The sequence below is a fragment of the Zonotrichia albicollis genome, chromosome 36, assembly GCF_047830755.1.
Source record: "Zonotrichia albicollis isolate bZonAlb1 chromosome 36, bZonAlb1.hap1, whole genome shotgun sequence".
NCBI classification, from domain to species: domain Eukaryota; kingdom Metazoa; phylum Chordata; class Aves; order Passeriformes; family Passerellidae; genus Zonotrichia; species Zonotrichia albicollis.
In genome coordinates, this window is record NC_133854.1 from 204,598 (window position 1) to 223,257 (window position 18,660).

The window sequence follows — 18,660 nt, forward strand, 5'->3', positions numbered from 1 at the left end:
TTCCCCACCCCCTTTAATTTTAGGGTTTTTTTGCCTCCCTTCCCCCATTAATTTGAGGTCTCTTTTCCCCCATTCTTTAATTTTTAGGGACCCCACCCTTTAATTTTGGTTTTTTTTTTTTTTTGTCTCTCCTCCACTTTAATTTTGGGGAACCCCCCCACATTAATTTTGGGCTTCCCCTTTAATTTTGGGGTTCCCTTGGGTTCTCCCCATTAATTTTGGGATTTTTTGGCGTCCCCCCGATTAATTTTGGGTCTCCCCGATTAATTTTTGGGGTCCCCAAATTAATTTTGGGGTCCCCCCCTCCTCCAGAGCCCCCCCCGAGTGACTCCGACCCCCCCGGGGACCTCGTGGACGTCGAAGGATTTGGGGACCCCCCCCCCAAGAAGCTGAACTTCGACCAGGGTACGACCCCCACCCCAAAAAAAAAAACCCCCAAAAAATTTGGGGGGGGACTCCCCCAAAATTCGGGGATCCCCCTCACCCCTTCCCCTTTTTCCAGCAGCCTGAAGTCGGATCCCCCAAAGGACCCCCAAGACCCCCCCCAAAACACCCCCAAATTTCTCCCTGAACCCCCAAAATTTTGGGGATCCCCAAATGCCCCTCAATTTTGGGGTCCCCACCCCAATTTTTGGGGTAGTCCCCAAATTTGGGACTCCCATCCCCCCCACTTTGTGTCCCCCAATAAAATTTTGGGTGTCCCCCCCCCATTTGTCTCGTGTTGTGTTTTGGGTCCTGCCTCATTTTTGGGGGTCCCCCCCTCCCCAAAATTTGGGGTTTTCTCCCATTTTTGGGGGTTTTGCCTCCATTTTTTGGGGTTCTTTCCCCATTTTTTGGCTTCTCCCCCCAATTTTTGGGGTCCCCCCATGAGTCAGGTTTGGGTTTGAGCCTTTATTGGGTCACACCGAAGACGAGACTGGGGAGCCCCCAAATTTTGGGGTCCTGGAGGGGTTTTTTGGGGGGGAATTTGGGATTCGATTTTTGGGGTGTCCTGGGCTCTTTTGGGGTGCCTGAGGACGATTTTGGGGGGGGGTCTGGGAGTGGTTTTGGGGTTTCAGGGGCATTTTGGGGGTGTTGGGTGAGTTTTGGGGTGTCCCTGGAGAGGTTTTTTGGGTTCCTGGGTGGATTTTTGGGGTCTCAGGTGAATTTTGGGATGCTCTGGGTGGATTTTAGGATTCCTGGATGGATTTTGGGGTTGCCCTGGGCGGTTTTAGGGTTTCTGGGCGATGGTTTTTTGGGTTCCTGCTGGATTTTGGGTTCCTGTCTGGATTTTGGGGTGTCCAGATGGATTTTGGGGTGCCCCAGTTGGGTTTTGGGGTTCCTGGGTGAGGTGTTTTTTGGGTTCCTGGATGGATTGGGGGATTCCTGTCTGGATTTTGGGGTGTCCCAGATGGATTTTGGGGTGCCCCAGTTGGGTTTTGGGGTTCCTGGGTGGATTTTTAGGATTTCTGGGTGGATTCTTTGGGTTCCTGGATGATTTTGGGGGTGCCCCAGGTGGTTTTTGGGTTCCTGGATGGATTTTGGGGTGTCCTGGGTGGTTTTAGGATTCTTGGATGGATTTTGGGGTGCCCCAGTTGAGTTTTGGGGTTCCTGGGGTGAGGTTTTTTGGGTTCCTGGATGGATTTTGGTTCCTGTCTGGATTTTGGGGTGTCCCAGGATGGATTTTGGGTGCCCCAGTTGGGTTTTGGGGTTCCTGGGTGGATTTTTAGGATTTCTGGGTGGATTCTTTGGGTTCCTGGATGATTTTGGGTATCCTAGGTGGATATTTGGGATTCCTGTCTGGATTTTGGGGTGCCCTGGGCAGTTTTAAGGTTCCTGGATGGATTTTGGGGTGTCCCCGATGGATTTTGGAGTGTCCTGGGCGGTTTTGGGGTTCCCGGATGGATTTTGGGGTGCCCCGGGTGGTTTTGAGGCTCCTGGGTGAGGTTTTTTGGGTTCCTGGATGGATTTTGGGGTGTCCCCGATGGATTTGGGGTGCCCTGGGCGGTTTTGGGGTTCTGGGTGAGGTTTTTTGGGTTCCTGGATGGATTTTGGGTATCCTAGGTGGATATTTGGGATTCCTGTCTGGATTTTGGGGTGCCCTGGGCGGTTTTTGTGGGTTCCTGGATGATTTTGGGGTGTCCCCGGTGGATTTGGGGTGCCCTAGAGGGGCTGGCAGCGCTCCTGGCGGCTGTAGAGCTCGAATTGGCTCTTCCAGCGCATCATGTACGAGCTCCAGCGGTGAAACTCCAGGCGCCACTGCCGCTCCGCCTCCTCCATGGGCCCTGCAGAGCCCCCAAAATCCGACATGGGCACCCCAAAAAAATCCCCCAAAAAAATCCCCAAAAAAATCCCCAAAAAAATCCCCCAAAAAACCCCCCAAAAAACGCAAAAAATCCCCCAAAAACCCCAATAAAACCACCCAAAATTCCCAGTGTGGCTGCAGCTCCGCCTCCTCCATGGGCCCTGCGGAGCCCCCCGAAATCCGACATGGGCACCCCAAAAAAATCCCAAAAAAAAATCCCCCAAAAAATCCCAAAAAAAATCCCAAAACCCCCCCCCAAAAAACACAAAAAACCCACAAAACCACCCAAAAAAACCCCAATAAAACCACCCCCAAAATTCCCGGTGTGGCTGCAGCTCTGCCTCCTCCATGGGCCCTGCGGAGCCCCCCAAAATCCGACATGGGCACCCCAAAAAAATCCCAAAAAAATCCCCAAAAAAAACCCCCCAAAAAACCACAAAAAACCCACAAAAACCCAATAAAACCACCCAAAATTCCCGGTGCTGCTGCAGCTCCGCCTCCTCCATGGGCCTGCGGAGCCCCCCAAAATCGACATGGGCACCCCAAAAAAAATCCCCAAAAAAATCCCCAAAAAATCCCCCAAAAAAACCCCCCCAAAAAACACAAAAAACCCCCAAAAACCCCAATAAAACCACCCAAAATTCCCAGTGCTGGCTGCAGCTCCACTCCTCCTCCATGGGCCCTGCGGAGCCCCCCAAAATCTGACATGGGCACCCCAAAAAAATCCCCAAAAATCCCCAAAAAAACCCCCAAAAAAACCCACAAAAAAACCCTCAAAAAAACCCCACACAAAAAAACCCCCAAAAAACCCAATAAAACCACCAAATCCCCGGTGCTGCTGCAGCTCTGTCTCCTTTGTCTGCCATGGAGAGCCCCAAAATCTGAAATGGGCAACCCCCAAAAAAATCCCCCCAAAAAAAAACAAAACCCCAAAAACCCCCCAGAAAACCCAAAAAACCCAAAAAAACCCCCAAAAAACCCCAAAATATCCAAATGCCGCCAAAACCCCCCAATGTCCCCAATGTCCCCAAATCCCCTCAAAGTCCTCAAATGTCCCCAGGTGTCCCTGTGTCCCCAATGACCTCGATGTCCCAAATGTCTCAAATGTCCCCAATGTGTCCCCAAATCCCCCAAATGTCTCCAATGCCCCCAAAGTCCCCAATGTCGCTCTGGTGTCCCCAAATGTCCCCAAGTGTCCCCAGTCCCCTCAACCCCCAGAATCCCCCAATGTCCCCAAAGTCCCCATCCATCCCCATTGTCTCCAGGTGTCCCCAATGTCCCCAACTTCCCCAATGTCCCCCTGATGTCCACAATCCCCCCCAATGTCCCCAATGTCCCCAAATACTCCCAATGTCCCCAATCCACCCAAATGTCCCCAATGTCCCCAATCCCCCAATGTCCCCAATGGCCCCAAGTGTCCCCACTCCCCTTAATCCCCCCAATGTCCCCAAATCCTCCCCGTGTTTCCCATCCCATCAATGTCCCAAATGTCCCCAAATCCCGCATTGTCACCAATGTCCCCAATGTCCCCAATGTCCCCAATGTCCCCAATGTCCCCAATGTCCCCAATGCCCCCTCAATGTCCCCAATGTCCCCAATGTCCCCAATGTCCCCTCAATGTCCCCCAATGTCTCCAATCCCCCAGGTGTCCCCAATGTCCCCAATGTCCCCAATGTCCGCCCAATGCCCCCAATGTCCCCCAATGTCCCCAATCCCCCCAATGTCCCCCAAATCCCCCTGGTATCCCCAATGTCCCCAATGTCCCCAAGTGTCCCCACTCCCTTAATCCCCCCAATGTCCCCAAATCCTCCCAATGTTTCCCATCCCATCAATGTCCCAAATGTCCCCCAAATCCCTGTGGTGTCCCCAATGTCCCCAATGTCCCCTCAATGTCCCCAATGTCCCCCAATGTCCCCAAATCGTCCCAATGTTTCCCATCCCATCAATGTCCCCAATGTCCCCCAAATCCCCCCACTGTCCCCAATGTCCCCAATGTCCCCAATGTCCGCCCAATGTCCCCAATGTCCCCCCAATCCCCCCGGTGTCCCCAACGTCCCCTCAATGTCCCCAATGTCCCCAATGTCCCCCAATGCCCCCAGTGTCCCCAGTGTCCCCGGTGTCCCCGCTGTCCCTCACCGGTGACGTTGAGCAGCTTGGGCAGGAACCGTGTCCAGAAGGCGCAGGCCTTGCGCGCAGGCCCTGGGCCACGGCGAGCGGCCGCGCGTTGAGCCGGGCGTAGCTCTGCCCGACGCCGTGTAGGACGGCCAGCGCCGCTCGCGCTCCGACGGCTCGTTGGGGTCACTGCGGCGAGGGACGGGTCAGCACGGGCGTGTCCAACCCAACTCAACCCAACCCAACTCAACCCAACTCAACCCAGCCCAGGGTGTCCAACCCAACCCAACCCAACCCAACTCAACCCAACTCAACCCAGCCCAGGGTGTCCAACCCAACCCAACCCAACCCAACTCAACCCAACTCAACCCAGCCCAGGGTGTCCAACCCAACCCAACTCAACCCAAACAAGGTCATCCAACACAACCCAACCCAGCCAAGGGTGTCCATCTCAACCCAACTCAACTCAGCCCAGGGTGTCCAACTCAACCCAACCCAACCCAACCAAGGTCATCAACTCATCCAAACTCAACCCAAACCAGCCAAGGGTGTCCAACTCAACCCAACCCAACCAAGGTCACCCAACTCAACCCAACCCAGCCAAGGGTGTCCAACTCAACTCAACCCAACTCAACCCAACCAAGGTCATCCAACTCAAACTCAACCCAAACCAGCCAAGGGTGTCCATCTCAACCCAACTCAACTCAGCCCAGGGTGTCCAACCTCAACCCAACTCAACCCATCCAAGGTCATCCAACTCATCCAAACTCATCCAAACTCAACCCAAACCAGCCAAGGGTGTCCAACTCAATTCAACCAACCCAACTAAGGTCATCCAACTCAATTCATCACAATTCTACTCAACCCAACTGAACCCAACCCAACCCAACTCAACTAAGGGTATCCAATTTAACCCAACTCAACCCAACTCAATCCAATCCACCTCAACTCAACACAACTCAAGCAAGGGCATCCAACTCAACCCAACCATCACAATTCAACCCAACTCAACTCAACTGAGGGCATCCAACTCAACTCATCAGAATTCAACTCAACCCAACTCATTCAAACTCAATCAAACCCAACTGAGGGCATCCAACCCAAATGAACTCAACTCATCAACTCAACTCATCCCAACCCAACTCAACTCATCCAACTCAACCCAACCAAGGTCATCCAACTCCAGTCATCCAAACTCAACTCATCCCAACCCAACTCAACCCATCCATACTCAACCCAACCGAGGTCATCCAGCCCCAACTGATCACAGCTCAACCCAACCCAAGTCATCCCAACTGAGGCCGTCCAACCACACTCATCGCAACTCAACCCAGCTGATCCCAACTCAACTCAAGCAAGGTCATCCAACCCAATTCATCCGAACTCAACTCATCCCAACTCATCCCACCCAAGGTCATCCAACCAAACTCATTGCAACTCAACTCAACCCAACTCATCACAACCCAACTCATCCCAACTCAACCAACCCCACTCCCATCCCGGGCCGTACCCGGTGCGGGCGAAGTTCCCCCAGTATCTCATGATGCGCCGGCTCAGCGCCTCCTCCTCGGCCGTGTAGTTGAGCCCGGGGTTGAGCGGCTGCCCGAACACGAACTCGATCTCGTAGCCGTGCGGGACGCCCATCCACGGCGGCCACAGCAGGTTGGACGCGCGGTGATCGAACAGGTACGCGAAGACGGTGCCGCCGCGCTCGGCCCAGCGCTGGGCGAAGTGCATCAGCGGGCACACCACGTTGTGGTCGCCCACGATGTCGTCCAGCGCCTCGCGGTTCTTCACGGGGTTGTCCTGGTCCAGCCAGTCGGTGTACTGCAGCACACGGCCTCGGCCGCCAGCTCGTTGGCCTGCGGCACGCCCAGCCGCACGCCGCCCAGGAACTCCTCGCGGCTGATCAGGCTCTCGTTGTCCTTGCCGAAGCCCGGCACGCCGTACACCAGGAAATAGGTGCCCTCGTCCTGCACGGCGCCCAGCAGCACCTCGGCCTCGGCGCGGCCCGGCGCGGCCAGCAGCGCCTCGGGGGTGTCGGCCAGGAACTCGCCGTCCACCACGGGCACGAAGGCGAAGCGGAAGACGCCCTGCTGGGGCAGCACGGCCGCCTCGTGCTCCACCAGCTGCGGCGGCGGCGCGGCGCGCAGGCACGACAGCAGCTCCGTCTCGTTGGTCACCGCGCCGCCCGCGCCGGCGCCGCCGCACCCAACCAGCCGGCCCAGCCGTGCCGCCCGGCGCCGGCCCTCGGCGGCGCCCACCGTGGCCCAGGGCCCGTTGGGGGAGCCGCTCTGCAGCACGGCGCGGCGGAACAAGCCCCGGCTGCCCCCCGAGAGCAGGTGCAGCCCCACCGAGGCCGCGCCGGCGCTCTCGCCGAACAGCGTCACCGCGCCGGGGTCGCCGCCGAACGCCGCGATGTTGGCCTGCACCCAGCGCAGCGCCAGGCGCTGGTCCAGCAAGCCGACGTTGCCCGGCGCTTCGGGGTGACCCGGCAAGGCCAAAAACCCCAAGGCCCCCACCCGGTAATTCATGGAGACCACCAGGACGCCCTCGGCCGCGGCGAGGAACCGCCCGTCGTAGACGTCCAGCGAGGCGGCGCCGCTGTAGAAGCCGCCGCCGTAAATCCACACCAGGACCGGCGCCGGCGTTTTGGGGCGCGGCGCCGGCGCCCAGATGTTGAGGTACAGGCAGTCCTCGCTCATCTCGCGGTTGGGGTTCCACATCTCGGAGCCGCCGAAGCCCGGGAACATGGTGTCCACGGGCTGGAAGCAGGCGTGAGGGTGGGAGAGGGCGTCCAGGACCCCTCCCCACGGCCGGGCGGGGCGCGGGGGGGCGAAGCGCAGGGGGCCCAAGGGGGGCTCGGCGTAGGGGATCCCCAAAAAGGCGGCGGCGAGCGAGGAGGGGCCGGCGGGCACGTGGAAGCCGCGGATGGAGCCGGAGGAGGTGGAGACCAGCAGGTCCTCGGGGCGGCGGCGGCAGCGGGGAATTGGGGAGGGGGCGAGGAGGAGGAGGAGGAGGAGGAGGAGGAGGGGGGAGGGGGGCGGTGGGGATGGGCGACCCCCCATGGCGGCGGAGGCTGCGGTAGAGAGAGAGAAATTGGGGGGTTAATGGGGGGGCTTGGGGGTTGTTGAGGGTGGGGTCTCCATTTGGGGAGGGGTCTCCATTTGGGGAGGGGTCCTAAATTTGGGTGGGAGCTGGGGAGGGGTCTCCATTTGGGCAGGGGTCTCCATTTGGTGAGGGGTCCTAAATTTGGGTGGGCATTTCAGGGATCTCCATTTGGGGAGGGGTCCCAAATTAGGGTGGGAGTTGGGGAGGGGTCTCCATTTGGGAAGGGGTCTCCATTTGGGGAGGGGTCCTAAATTTGGGTGGGCATTTCGGGATCCCCATTTGGGGAGGGGGTCCTAAATTTGGGTGGGAGTTGGGGAGGGGTCACCATTTGGGAAGGGTCTCCATTTGGGGAGGGGGGTCTCCATTTGGGGAGGGGTCTCCATTTGGGGAGGGGGGTCTCCATTTGGGGAGGGGTCCCCAATTGGGGTGGGAGTTGGGGAGAGGTCTCCATTTGGGCAGGGGGCTCATTTGGGGGTGGAATTGGGGAGGGGGTCTCCATTTGGGGAGAGGTCCCAATTGGGGTGGGAGTTGGGGAGGGGTCTCCATTTGGAGAGGGGTCTCCATTTGGGGAGGGGGCTCATTTGGGGGGAAAGTTGGGGAGGGGTCTTCACTTGGAGAGGGGTCCCCAATTGGGGTTGGAGTTGGGGAGGGGGGTCCCAATTAGAGTGGGAATTGGGGGGGGGTCTTCATTTGGGGTGGGAGTTGGGAAGGGGGTCCTCAATTGGGGAGGGGTCCCAAATTGGGTGGGATTTCGGGGGGTCCCCAGTTGTGGAGGGGTTCCAAACTAGGGAGAGTTGGGGAGGGGTCTCCATTTGGGGAGGGGGTCCCAAATTGGGAGGGGTTTAGGGCGGGTCGCACATTAGGTGGGACTGGGGGGGGTGGTTCATTTTTGGGTGGAATTTGGGGAGGGGTCTCCATTTGGGGAGGGGTCCCAAACTGGGAGGGAGTTGGGGAGGGGGGTCCCAAATTAGAGTGGGATTTGGGGAGGGGTCTCCATTTGGGGGAGGGGTCCTAAATTTGCGTGGGCATTTGGGGGGGGGTCTCCATTTGGGGAGGGGTCCCAAACTGGGGTGGGATTTGAGGAGGGGGCTCATTTGGGGGGTAGGTTTGGGGGTTCCCGGTGGATGGGGAGGGGTCCCCCAATTGGGTGGGGGGTCCACCTTTTGGGGGGAGGGGGGTCCTCCTATTGGGTGGGATTTGGGGGAGGGTCCCCATTTGGGGTGGCCCCCATTTGTGTGTGGGGGGGGTGTCTCTATTTGGGGCAGGGGTCTCCATTTTGGGTAGGGTCCCCAATTTCCTTTGCCCCCCCCCTCCCCAACCTCATTGTGACCTCCCCGGTTCCATTTTTGAGGGGTTCGAGACCCCTCCCCAATTTATCCCAGTCCCCTCCCAGTTTATCCCAGTTGTTCCCAGTGCCCCCCTGCCCACCCAGAGACCCCTCCCCAATTTATCTCAGTTTATCCCAGTGACCCTTGCCACCCCAGAGACCCCTCCCCAGTTTATCCCAGTCCCTCCCAGTGCCCCCCTTCCCACCCCAGAGACCCCTCCCCAGTTATATCCCAGTTGATCCCAGCGCCCCTCCCACCCCATAGGGACCCCTCCCCAATTTATCCCAGTTTATCCCAGTTGTTCCCAGTGCCCCTCCCACCCAGAGACCCCTCCCCAATTTATCCCAGTTGATCCCAGTTGTTCCCAGTGACCCTTCCCACCCCAGAGACCCCTCCCCAATTTATCCCAGTTGATCCCAGTGCCCCTCCCACCCCAGAGACCCCTCCCCAGTTTATCCCAGTTGTTCCCAGTGACCCTTCCCACCCCATAGACCCCTCCCCAATTTATCCCAGTTTATCCCAGTCCCTCCAGTGCCCCCCTGCCCACCCAGAGACCCCTCCCCAATTTATCCCAGTCCATCCCAGTGCCCCCCTGCCCACCCAGAGACCCCTCCCCAATTTATCCCAAGTCCATCCCAGTGCCCCCTTCCCACCCCAGAGACCCCTCCCCAGTTTATCCCAGTTGTTCCCAGTGCCCCTCCCACCCCAGAGACCCCTCCCCAATTTATCCCAGTTGTTCCCAGTGCCCCTTCCCACTCCTGAGACCCCTCCCCAATTTATCCCAGTTGATCCCAGCGCCCCTCCCCCCCGCCCACAGGGACCCCTCCCCCCCGCCCCTCCCCCCCCCCCTTTGGGGCAGGTGCTGGATCCCAAAATAGAAACAAAAATCCCGAACGGAAATGGGGGAGGGGCGGGGGGGGGGGGAGGGGAGAGGGGGGCACGGGGGGGACCCCGACCCTGGACATCCATGGGGACCCCTCCCAAATAAATCCCACTATAGAGACCCCTCCCCAAATCCCCTATAGGGACCCCCTCCCCAAATAGGGACCCCCTCCCCAAATCCCCCATAGATCCATGGGGACCCCTCCCCAAATCCCCTATAGGGACCCCCGGCCCTATAGAGACCCCTCCCCAAAATCCCGAATAGGACCCATATAGGGACCCCCTCCTCAATTCCCCCATAGAGACCCCTCCCCAAAATACGCCCCAAATCCCCCAAGGATCTATAGGGACTCCTCCCCAAAATTCCCTATATAGATAGGGACCCCCCTCCCCAAATCCTCTATAGAGACCCCCGGTCCCATAGAGACCCCCTCCCCCAAATCCCATATAGATCCATAGGGATCTCTGGCCCTACAGAGACCCCCTCCCCAAAATCCCAAATAGGAACCTCCCAAATCCCCCATAGATCCATAGAGACCCCCTCCCCAAAATCCCAAATAGACCCATGGAGACCCCCCAAATCCTCTATAGGGAGCCCTCGCCAAATAGAGACCCCTCCCCAAATAAATCCCCAATAGGGACCCCCGGGCCCTATAGGGACCCCCTCCCCAAATCCCCTATAGGGACCCCTCCCCAAATCCCCTATAGGGACCCCCCCGGCCCCCTATAGAGACCCTTCCCCAAATAGGGACCCCCTCCCCAAATTCCCTACAGATCCATAAAGGACCCCCGGCCCTATAGAGACCCCTCCCCAAGTAAATCCCCTATAGAGACCCCACCCCAAATCCCCCATAGATCCATAGGGACCCCCTCCCCAAATTCCCTATGGCGACCCCCCTCCCCCCACCCAGCCCCGCCCCAAAATGGTACCCGGGGGGGGAGGGGAGGGGAGGGAGGGGCGATGTGGGGAGGGGTCTCAAGTGGGGGGGAGGGGCAATGGGGGGGTCCCAAGGGTGGGGGAAAGGGGCAATGGGGGAGGAGGGGGGAGGCGTCACAGGTGTGTGGGGGGGGGAGGGGCAATGGGGGGAAGGATGGGGGGGTCTCGGATGGGGGAGGGGCCATATGGGGGGGGTCTCAAGGATGGGGAGGGGCGATGAGCGGGGGGGGTCTCAGGTGTAGGTGGGGGGGGGGAGGGGCGCTGATGGGGCCTCATCGGATGGAGAGATCGTTCAAAGGGGGGGTGGGGGGAGGGGGATGGGGAGGGGTCGCGGGGTGGGGGATGGGTGGGGGGGGGTGGTCGCGGGGGTGGGGGGAGGGGCGGCACCGACCCCCTCGCGCTCCTCGCGTTCTCTCCGGCCTCGCTTCGGCTCCGGCGTCTGGAAAATACCGGGGGGGGGGGGGCGGGGGGTGGGGGAGGGCGGCCTTAAATTGGGGGGGGGGGGGGAGGGGAGGGGCGGCTCCTTTGGCCCCTCCCCCTCCTGCGGCAGCGCTGCCCCTCCCCCACCCCGAGCCGGGAAAGGGGGGGGGGGGGGGGGGAGGATGAGGAGGATGCGCTGCCCAACCCCCACCCAGGGGGGAATTTGGGGGGGGGGATTTTGAGGGGATTTTGGGGGGGGAGAGGATTTGGAGGAATTTTCGGGAAATTATGGGGAAATTTTTAGGGGGATTTCGGAGGAAATTTGGGGGGATTTGGTGGGGGGCGGATTTTGGGGGGATTTTAAGGAAATTTGGGGGTTTGGGGGAGAATTTTGAGGGGGATTTGGAGGAATTTTAGGGGAAATTTTAGGGGCAATTTTGGGGAATTTTGGGGAGGGGTCGGGGGTAATTTTAGGGGAATCTTGGGGGAAATTTTTGGAGAATTTTGGGGATGTTTGGGGCAATTTTTGGGAATTTTGGGGGAATTTTCCCACCCACACCTGTCCCCCCCAGGTGTGTCCGTCTGTCCCCAGGTGTGTCCGTCTGTCCCAGGTGTGTCCGTCTGTCCCCAGGTGTGTCCCATCCCCCAGGTGTGTCCCCCCCCCCCAGGTGTCCCTCTCGTGTCGCGGTTCCCGCCGCTGACGTGTCCCCACGTCTGTCCCCACGTCTGTCCCCACGTCTGTCCCCACGTCTGTCCCCACGTCTGTCCCCACGTCTGGCCGCGGGTGTGGCCCCAGGTGTTCCAGGTGTGGCCCCGCCCCCTTTCTGCTCCCGCCGGCCAAGGGTCACGCGCCCCTCCCCCCCATGGCTGGCGAGGGCGGGGCCCGGCGGTGACGCCACGGGGAAACCCCTGGGGAGACACTGGGAGAGACTGGGAGAGTACTGGGACATACTGGGATGGACTGGGATGGACTGGGAGGGACTGGAGGGACTGGGATAAACTGGGATGGACTGGGACAGACTGGGGACAGGACTGGGATGGACTGGGAGGGACTGGGAATGAACTGGGATGGACTGGGAGGGACTGGGACATACTGGGAGGGCATTGGGATGTACTGGGATGGACTGGGATGGGACTGGGAGGGAATTGGGATGGGACTGTGGGGGGACTGGGATGGACTGGAATGGACTGGGAGGGACTGGGAGGGACTGGGATAAACTGGGACCTACTGGGAGGGCACTGGGATGTACTGGGACAGACTGGGGACAGGACTGGGATGGACTGGGAGGGACTGGACATACTGGGAGGGCATTGGGATGTACTGGGATGGACTGGGAGGGACTGGGTTATACTGGGAGGGTACTGGGATGGACTGGGAATGAACTGGGATGGACTGGAATGGACTGGGATGGACTGGGGCATCCTGACTTTACGGATCTCGGTGCCACCTCTCTGTCCCCATCCCCGTGTCCCCGGTGGCCCCCAGGACATCTCTGTGTCCCCACACATCTCGGGGACATTCCTGTCTCCCCCAACCCACCAATCCCAATGTCCCCTCCTGTCCCCATCCCCATGTGCCCAAGGATCTCAGTGCCACCCCAATGTCCCCATGGACCTCGGTGCCACCTCCCTGTCCCCACCAATCCCAATGTCCCCTCCTGTCCCCATCCCCGTGTGCCCATGGACCTCGGTGCCACCCCAATGTCCCCATCCCAATGTCCCCACTGATCTCAGTGTCACCTCCATGTCCCCATCCCCATGTGCCCATGGATCTTGGTGCCACCCCAGTGTCCCCACTGATCTTGATGCCACCCCAATGTCCCCACCCCAGTGTCCCCACCCCAATATCCCCACTGATCTCGGTGCCACCCCAATGTCCCCATCCCAATGTCCCCACTGATCTCAGTGTCACCTCCATGTCCCCACCTCCATGTCCCCATGCCCATGTTCCCATGGGTCTTGGTGTCACCACAATGTCCCATCCCAATGTCCCCACCCCGATGTTCCCATGGATCTCGGTGTCACCTCCATGTCCCCACCCCAATGTTCCCATCCCAATGTCCCCACCCCAGTGTTCCCATGGATCTTGGTGCCACCCCAGTGTCCCCACTGATCTTGGTGTCACCCCAATGTCCCCAACCCCAATGTCCCCACTGATGTCAGTGCCACCCCAATGTCCCCATTCCCATGTTCCCATGGATCTTGGTGCCACCCCATTGTCCCCACAGATCTCGGTGCCACCCCAATGTCCCCATCCCAATGTCCCCACTGATCTCAGTGTCACCTCCATGTCCCCACCTCCATGTCCCCATGCCCGTGTTGCTATGGATCTTGGTGTCACCCCAATGTCCCCAACCCCAATGTCCACACTGTGCCACCCCAATGTTCCCATGGATCTCAGTGACACCCCATTGTCCCCACAGATCTCGGTGCCACCCCAATGTCCCCACCCAATGTTCCCATGGATCTCGGTGTCACCTCCATGTCCCCACCCCATGTTCCCATCCCAATGTCCCCTCCCCAGTGTTCCCATGGATCTCGGTGCCACCCCAATGTCCCCATCCCAATGTCCCCACCCCAATGTTCCCATGGATCTCGGTGCCACCCCAGTGTCCCCACCCCAGTGTCCCCACCCCAGTGTCCCCTCCCTGTCCCCCCCTTTGTCCCCGTGCGGTGCCACCGCCGATGGAGGAAGCTCCGATCGGGGCGCGGCCGCCGCATTCTCCGGCTCTGTGTCACCGCCTGTGCCACCCCCTGTGCCACCCGCCTGTGTCCCCGCCTGTGCCACCCCGCGTGCCACCTGTGCGTGTCACCTGTGTGTGTCACCGCCCGCCACCCCCCACCCACCCGCCTGCATGGGGACAAAGGTCCGGGGCCACCCCCTGTCCCCCTCCCCACCCACCCCAGATATTGTCACTGTCACCGCTGGCGCCGGCCCCACTTGGGGACAGGACGTGGCCGCGGCCATGGGGGGGACACGAGGGACGGTGCTGGTGGCCCTGAGCTGCGCCATCACAGGTGAGGGGACAGCGGGAGGGGACAGAGGGACAAGGGGACATTGGGAGGGTCCTGGTGGTGGTCACCTGGTGGCCATCACAGGTCAGGGGGACAGGGGGACATTGGGAGGGGACAGGGGGACAAAGGGACATTGGACAGTCCTGATGGTGGTCACCTGGTGGTGGTCACTTGTGCCATCACAGGTGAGGATGGACAGAGGGACACAGGGACATCGGGAGGGGACAGGGGAACATTGGGAGGGTCCTGATGGTCCTCACTGCTGGTGGTCACCTAATGGCCCTCACCTGTGCCATCACAGGTGAGGATGGACAGGGGGACATTGGGAGGGTCCTGGTGGCCCTCACCTGGTGGTGGTCACCTGCGCCATCACAGCTGAGGATGGACAGAGGGACATTGGGAGGGGACATCGAGAGTGGACAGGGGGACATTGGGAGGGTCTGGTGGTGGTCACCTGGTGGTGGTCACCTGGTGGTGGTCACCTGCGCCATCACAGGATGGACAGGGGGACACGGGGACACTGGGGAGGAAGAGGAGGAGGAGGAGGAGGAGGAGGAGGAGGAGGAGGAGGAGGAGGATGGTGGGGACGCGGGGATGAAGGTCTTGGAGGGAGAGGGTGAGGAGAAGGAGGAGGCTGAAGAAGAGGGTGAAGAGAAGGAGGATGAAGAAGATGAAGAAGAGGATAAAGAGGGTGAAGAAAAGGAGGAGGAGGTTGATGAAGAGGAGGATGAAGAGGATGAAGAAGAGGAGGATGAAGAGGATGAAGAAGAGGAGGAGGAATATTAGGGTGGGAGAAGTTTGAAAGGTTCAGATCTGAAGGTCTTGGAGGAGGAGGAGGAGGAGGAGGAAGAAGAGGAGGAGGAGGATGGTGGGGACAGGTTGGAGGGGACAGGGGGATGAAGATGAAGAGGAGGAGGTGAGGAGGAGGAGGGTGAAGAAGAGGAGGATGAGGAAAAGGAGAATGAAGAAGAGGAGGATGAAGAGGGTAAAGAAGAGGAGGAAGAGGATGAAGAAGAAGAGGAGGAGGAGGATGGTGGGGACAGGTTGGAGGGGGCAGGGGGGATGAGGATGAAGAGGAGGAGGGTGATGATGAAGAGCCGGAGGAATCGGAGAGGTTTGATGGGATCAGATCTGAAGGTTGTGGAGGAGGAAGAGGAGGGTGAGGAGGAAGAGGAAGAGGTGAAAGGTGGGGACGATGGGGAGAGGCCGGAGGGGGAGAGGAAGAGGAAGAGGAGGAAGGTGGAGACAACGAGGCGAGGTTGGTCAGTGCTGAGGGTGGGATGAAGGTCTGGGAGGAAGAGGAAGATGAAGGGAGGTGGTGAAGGTGAGGAGGATGGTGAAGAAGAGGGGGGGGATGAAGGACACCAACAGGAGATGAAGGTCTTGGAGGAGGAGGAGGAGGAAGGTGGGGGTGATGGAGAAGTTTGGAAGTGGAGAAGAAACCTTGATGAAGGTCTTGGGGAAGGAGGAGGATGAGGAGGGTGAAGATGAAGGAAGGTGGAGGAGATGTGGAGATGTTGGATGGGTCAAAGGGAGCAAAGAGGAGGATGAGGATGAGGAAGGTCGGGGTCTCCTCCTCCCTGGGAGGGTTTTGGGGGTCTCTGCTCACCCTGGACCTTCCCTGCAGCCGCCATGGTGGGGACAACCAGAGCCCAGGAGACCTCCCCGGAGACCACCCTGAACACCCCAGAGACCCCCACGACCACCCCAGGGAGCAGCCCAAGCACCTCATGGACCTCATGGACCATCTCGACCACATCAGGAACCACCACGGCCAACACAGAGACCCCCATGACCATCACAGGGACCCCCACAACCATCACAGGGTCCTCCACAACCACCCCAGTGACCTCCACGACCTCAGTGACCTCCACAACACCTCCTGAGACCACCCCAACCACCACAGTGACCCCCACGACCAACACAGAGACCTCCATGAGCACCTCATGGACCACCCCAACCTCCTCAGGGACCTCCACGACCACCTCAGAGAGCTCCACGACCTCAGGGACCTCCATGAGCACCTCAGGGACCATGAGCACCATCCCGGAGACCTCCACGACCATCACAGGGAGCTCCACGACCTCAGGACCTCCACAACACCTCCTGAGACCACCTCGACCACCCCAGTGGCCACCACGACCAACACAGAGACCTCCATGAGCACCTCATGGACCACCCCAACCTCCTCAGGGTCCTCCACAACCCCAGGGAGCTCCACGACCACCCCAGGGAGCAGCCCAACGTCCTCATGGACCACCTCGACCACATCAGGAACCAGCACAACCGACAGAGAGACCCCCACAACCATCACAGGGACCACCACGACCACCTCAGAGACCTCCACAACCATCACAGGGACCACCACGAGCACCTCAGAGAGCTCCATGACCTCAGGACCTCCACGAGCACCTCAGTGACCATGAGCACCATCCCGGAGACCTCCACGACCATCACAGGGAGCTCCACAACCTCAGGGACCTCCACAACACCTCCTGAGACCACCCCAACCACCACAGTGACCCCCACAACCACCCCAGAGACCACCTCGACCTCCCCAGTGACCACCACGACCAACACAGAGACCTCCATGAGCACCTCATGGACCACCCCAACCTCCTCAGGGACCTCCACCACCACCCCAGTGACCACCACGACAACCTCAGAGTCCACCACTACCTCTTCAGGGACCTCCACGACCATCACAGGAACCACCTCAACCACCTCAGGGAGCTCCACGACCACCCCGACCATCCCGAGCACCACAGAGACCTCCACAATCACCTCAGGAACCACCATGACCAAAATAGAGACCACCACAACTCCAGAGGCCACTCCACCCACCACAGGGACCTCCCTGAGCACCTCAGGTGCTACCACAACCTCTCCTAAGACCACTCCAACCACCTCAGTGACCTCCATGACCATCACAGGAACCACCTCAGAGTCCACCATGACCCCCCCAGTGACCTCCACAACCTCCTCAGGGTCCTCCACGACCACCCCAGTGACCACCACGACCACCTCAGAGACCATCACCACCTCCTCAGGGTCCTCCATGACCACCTCGGAGTCCACCACCACCTCAGGAACCTCCACGACCTCAGAAACCTCCACCACCACCCCAGTGACCACCACAACCTCCTCAGATTCCACCACAACCTCCTCAGGATCCTCCACGACCACCTCAGCAACCACCATGACCAAAACAGAGACCACCACAACCACCCCAGAGACCTTCACGAGCACCTCAGTGACCTCCACGACCATCACAGGGACCACCCCGACCACCTCAAGGAGCTCCACGACCACCCCAGGGGCCACTCCCCCCACCACAGTGACCTCCGCGACCTCAGTGACCACCACAACACCTCCTGAGACCACCCCAACCACCCCAGAGACCCCCACGACCACCCCAGGGAGCAGCCCAACCACCTCATGGTCCACCTCGACCACATCAGGAACCACCACGACCACCTTGGAGTCCACCACAACCACACCGGTGACCACGACATCTTCCTCAGTGTCCTCCACGGCCTCAGAGACCTCCACGATGCCATCAGTGTCCACCACGACCACCCCAGTGATTTCCACGACCTCAGGGACCACCCCAACCAGCACATGGACCACCACCACCTCCTCAGGGTTCTCCACGACCACCCCAGGGACCTCCACGACCTCAGTGATGTCCACCACAACCACCCCAGGGACCTCCACAACCACCTCAGGCTCCACCACAGCCACCTTGGGGACACCCACAACTGCACCAGTGACCACCACGACCACCCCAGTGATTTCCACGACCTCAGGGACCACCACAACCAGCACATGGACCACCACCACCTCCTCAGGGTCCACCATGACCACCCCAGGGACCACCCCGACAGTCCCAGAGACCACCACGACCACACTGTGACAACCACAACCCCTCCAGTGACCACCACTTCCTCAGGGTCCACCTCAACCACCTCAGGGACCTCCGTGACCACCCCAGGGAGCAGCCCAACCACCTCATGGTCCACCTCGACCACATCAGGAACCAGCACGACCACCTTGGAGTCCACCACAACCACACCGGTGACCACAACATCTTCCTCAGGGTCCTCCACGACCTCAGAGACCTCCACGATGCCATCAGTGTCCACCCTGACCACCCCAGGGACCTCCACGACCTCAGGGACCACCCCAACCAGCACATGGACCACCACCACCTCCTCAGGGTCCACCCTGACCACCCCAGGGACCTCCACAATCTCAGGGACCTCCACGACCTCCTCAGGCTCCACCATGACCACATCTGGGACCTCCATGACCTCAGGGGCCACCACGGCCACCCTGAGACCACCCCGACCACCTCAGGGCCCACCACGACCTCAGTGACGTCCAGCACCTCCTCAGGCTCCACCACGACCATGCCAGGGACCTCCGTGACCACCCAGGGAGCTCCATGACCACATCAGAGACCCTCACGACCACCCCAGGGAGCAGCCCAAGCACCTCAGGAACCACCACGGCCACCTCAGAGTCCACCACAACCTTCTCAGGGTCCTCCACGACCTCAGAGACCTCCA

The 18,660-nt window shown here is 59.9% G+C and overlaps 2 protein-coding genes and 1 long non-coding RNA gene across 3 annotated transcripts; 2 read left to right on the forward strand and 1 right to left on the reverse strand.

Moving 5' to 3' along the window:
• The first annotated feature begins 860 nt into the window (after positions 1-860).
• LOC141726522 (uncharacterized) lies at positions 861-1,980 on the forward strand. The gene is made up of 3 exons (XR_012577705.1): positions 861-1,534; positions 1,759-1,872; positions 1,913-1,980. It is a non-coding gene; the product is annotated as an uncharacterized LOC141726522 (long non-coding RNA).
• On the reverse strand, positions 1,813-11,119 carry ACHE (acetylcholinesterase (Yt blood group)). The gene is given in 8 exon segments (XM_074531433.1): positions 1,813-1,966; positions 2,109-2,264; positions 4,421-4,471; positions 4,474-4,533; positions 4,536-4,585; positions 5,907-6,234; positions 6,237-7,475; positions 11,046-11,119. Coding segments are annotated over 6 exon segments (1,839 nt in total). The 5' UTR covers positions 7,465-7,475; positions 11,046-11,119; the 3' UTR covers positions 1,813-1,966; positions 2,109-2,142.
• A 5,358-nt stretch (positions 11,120-16,477) lies between these two features.
• On the forward strand, positions 16,478-18,006 carry LOC141726585 (uncharacterized). Its single transcript, XM_074531539.1, has one exon. It carries the CDS (start codon positions 16,512-16,514, stop codon positions 18,003-18,005), a length of 1,494 nt encoding a protein of 497 aa, XP_074387640.1. The 5' UTR covers positions 16,478-16,511; the 3' UTR covers position 18,006.
• The last annotated feature ends 654 nt before the right edge of the window (positions 18,007-18,660 follow it).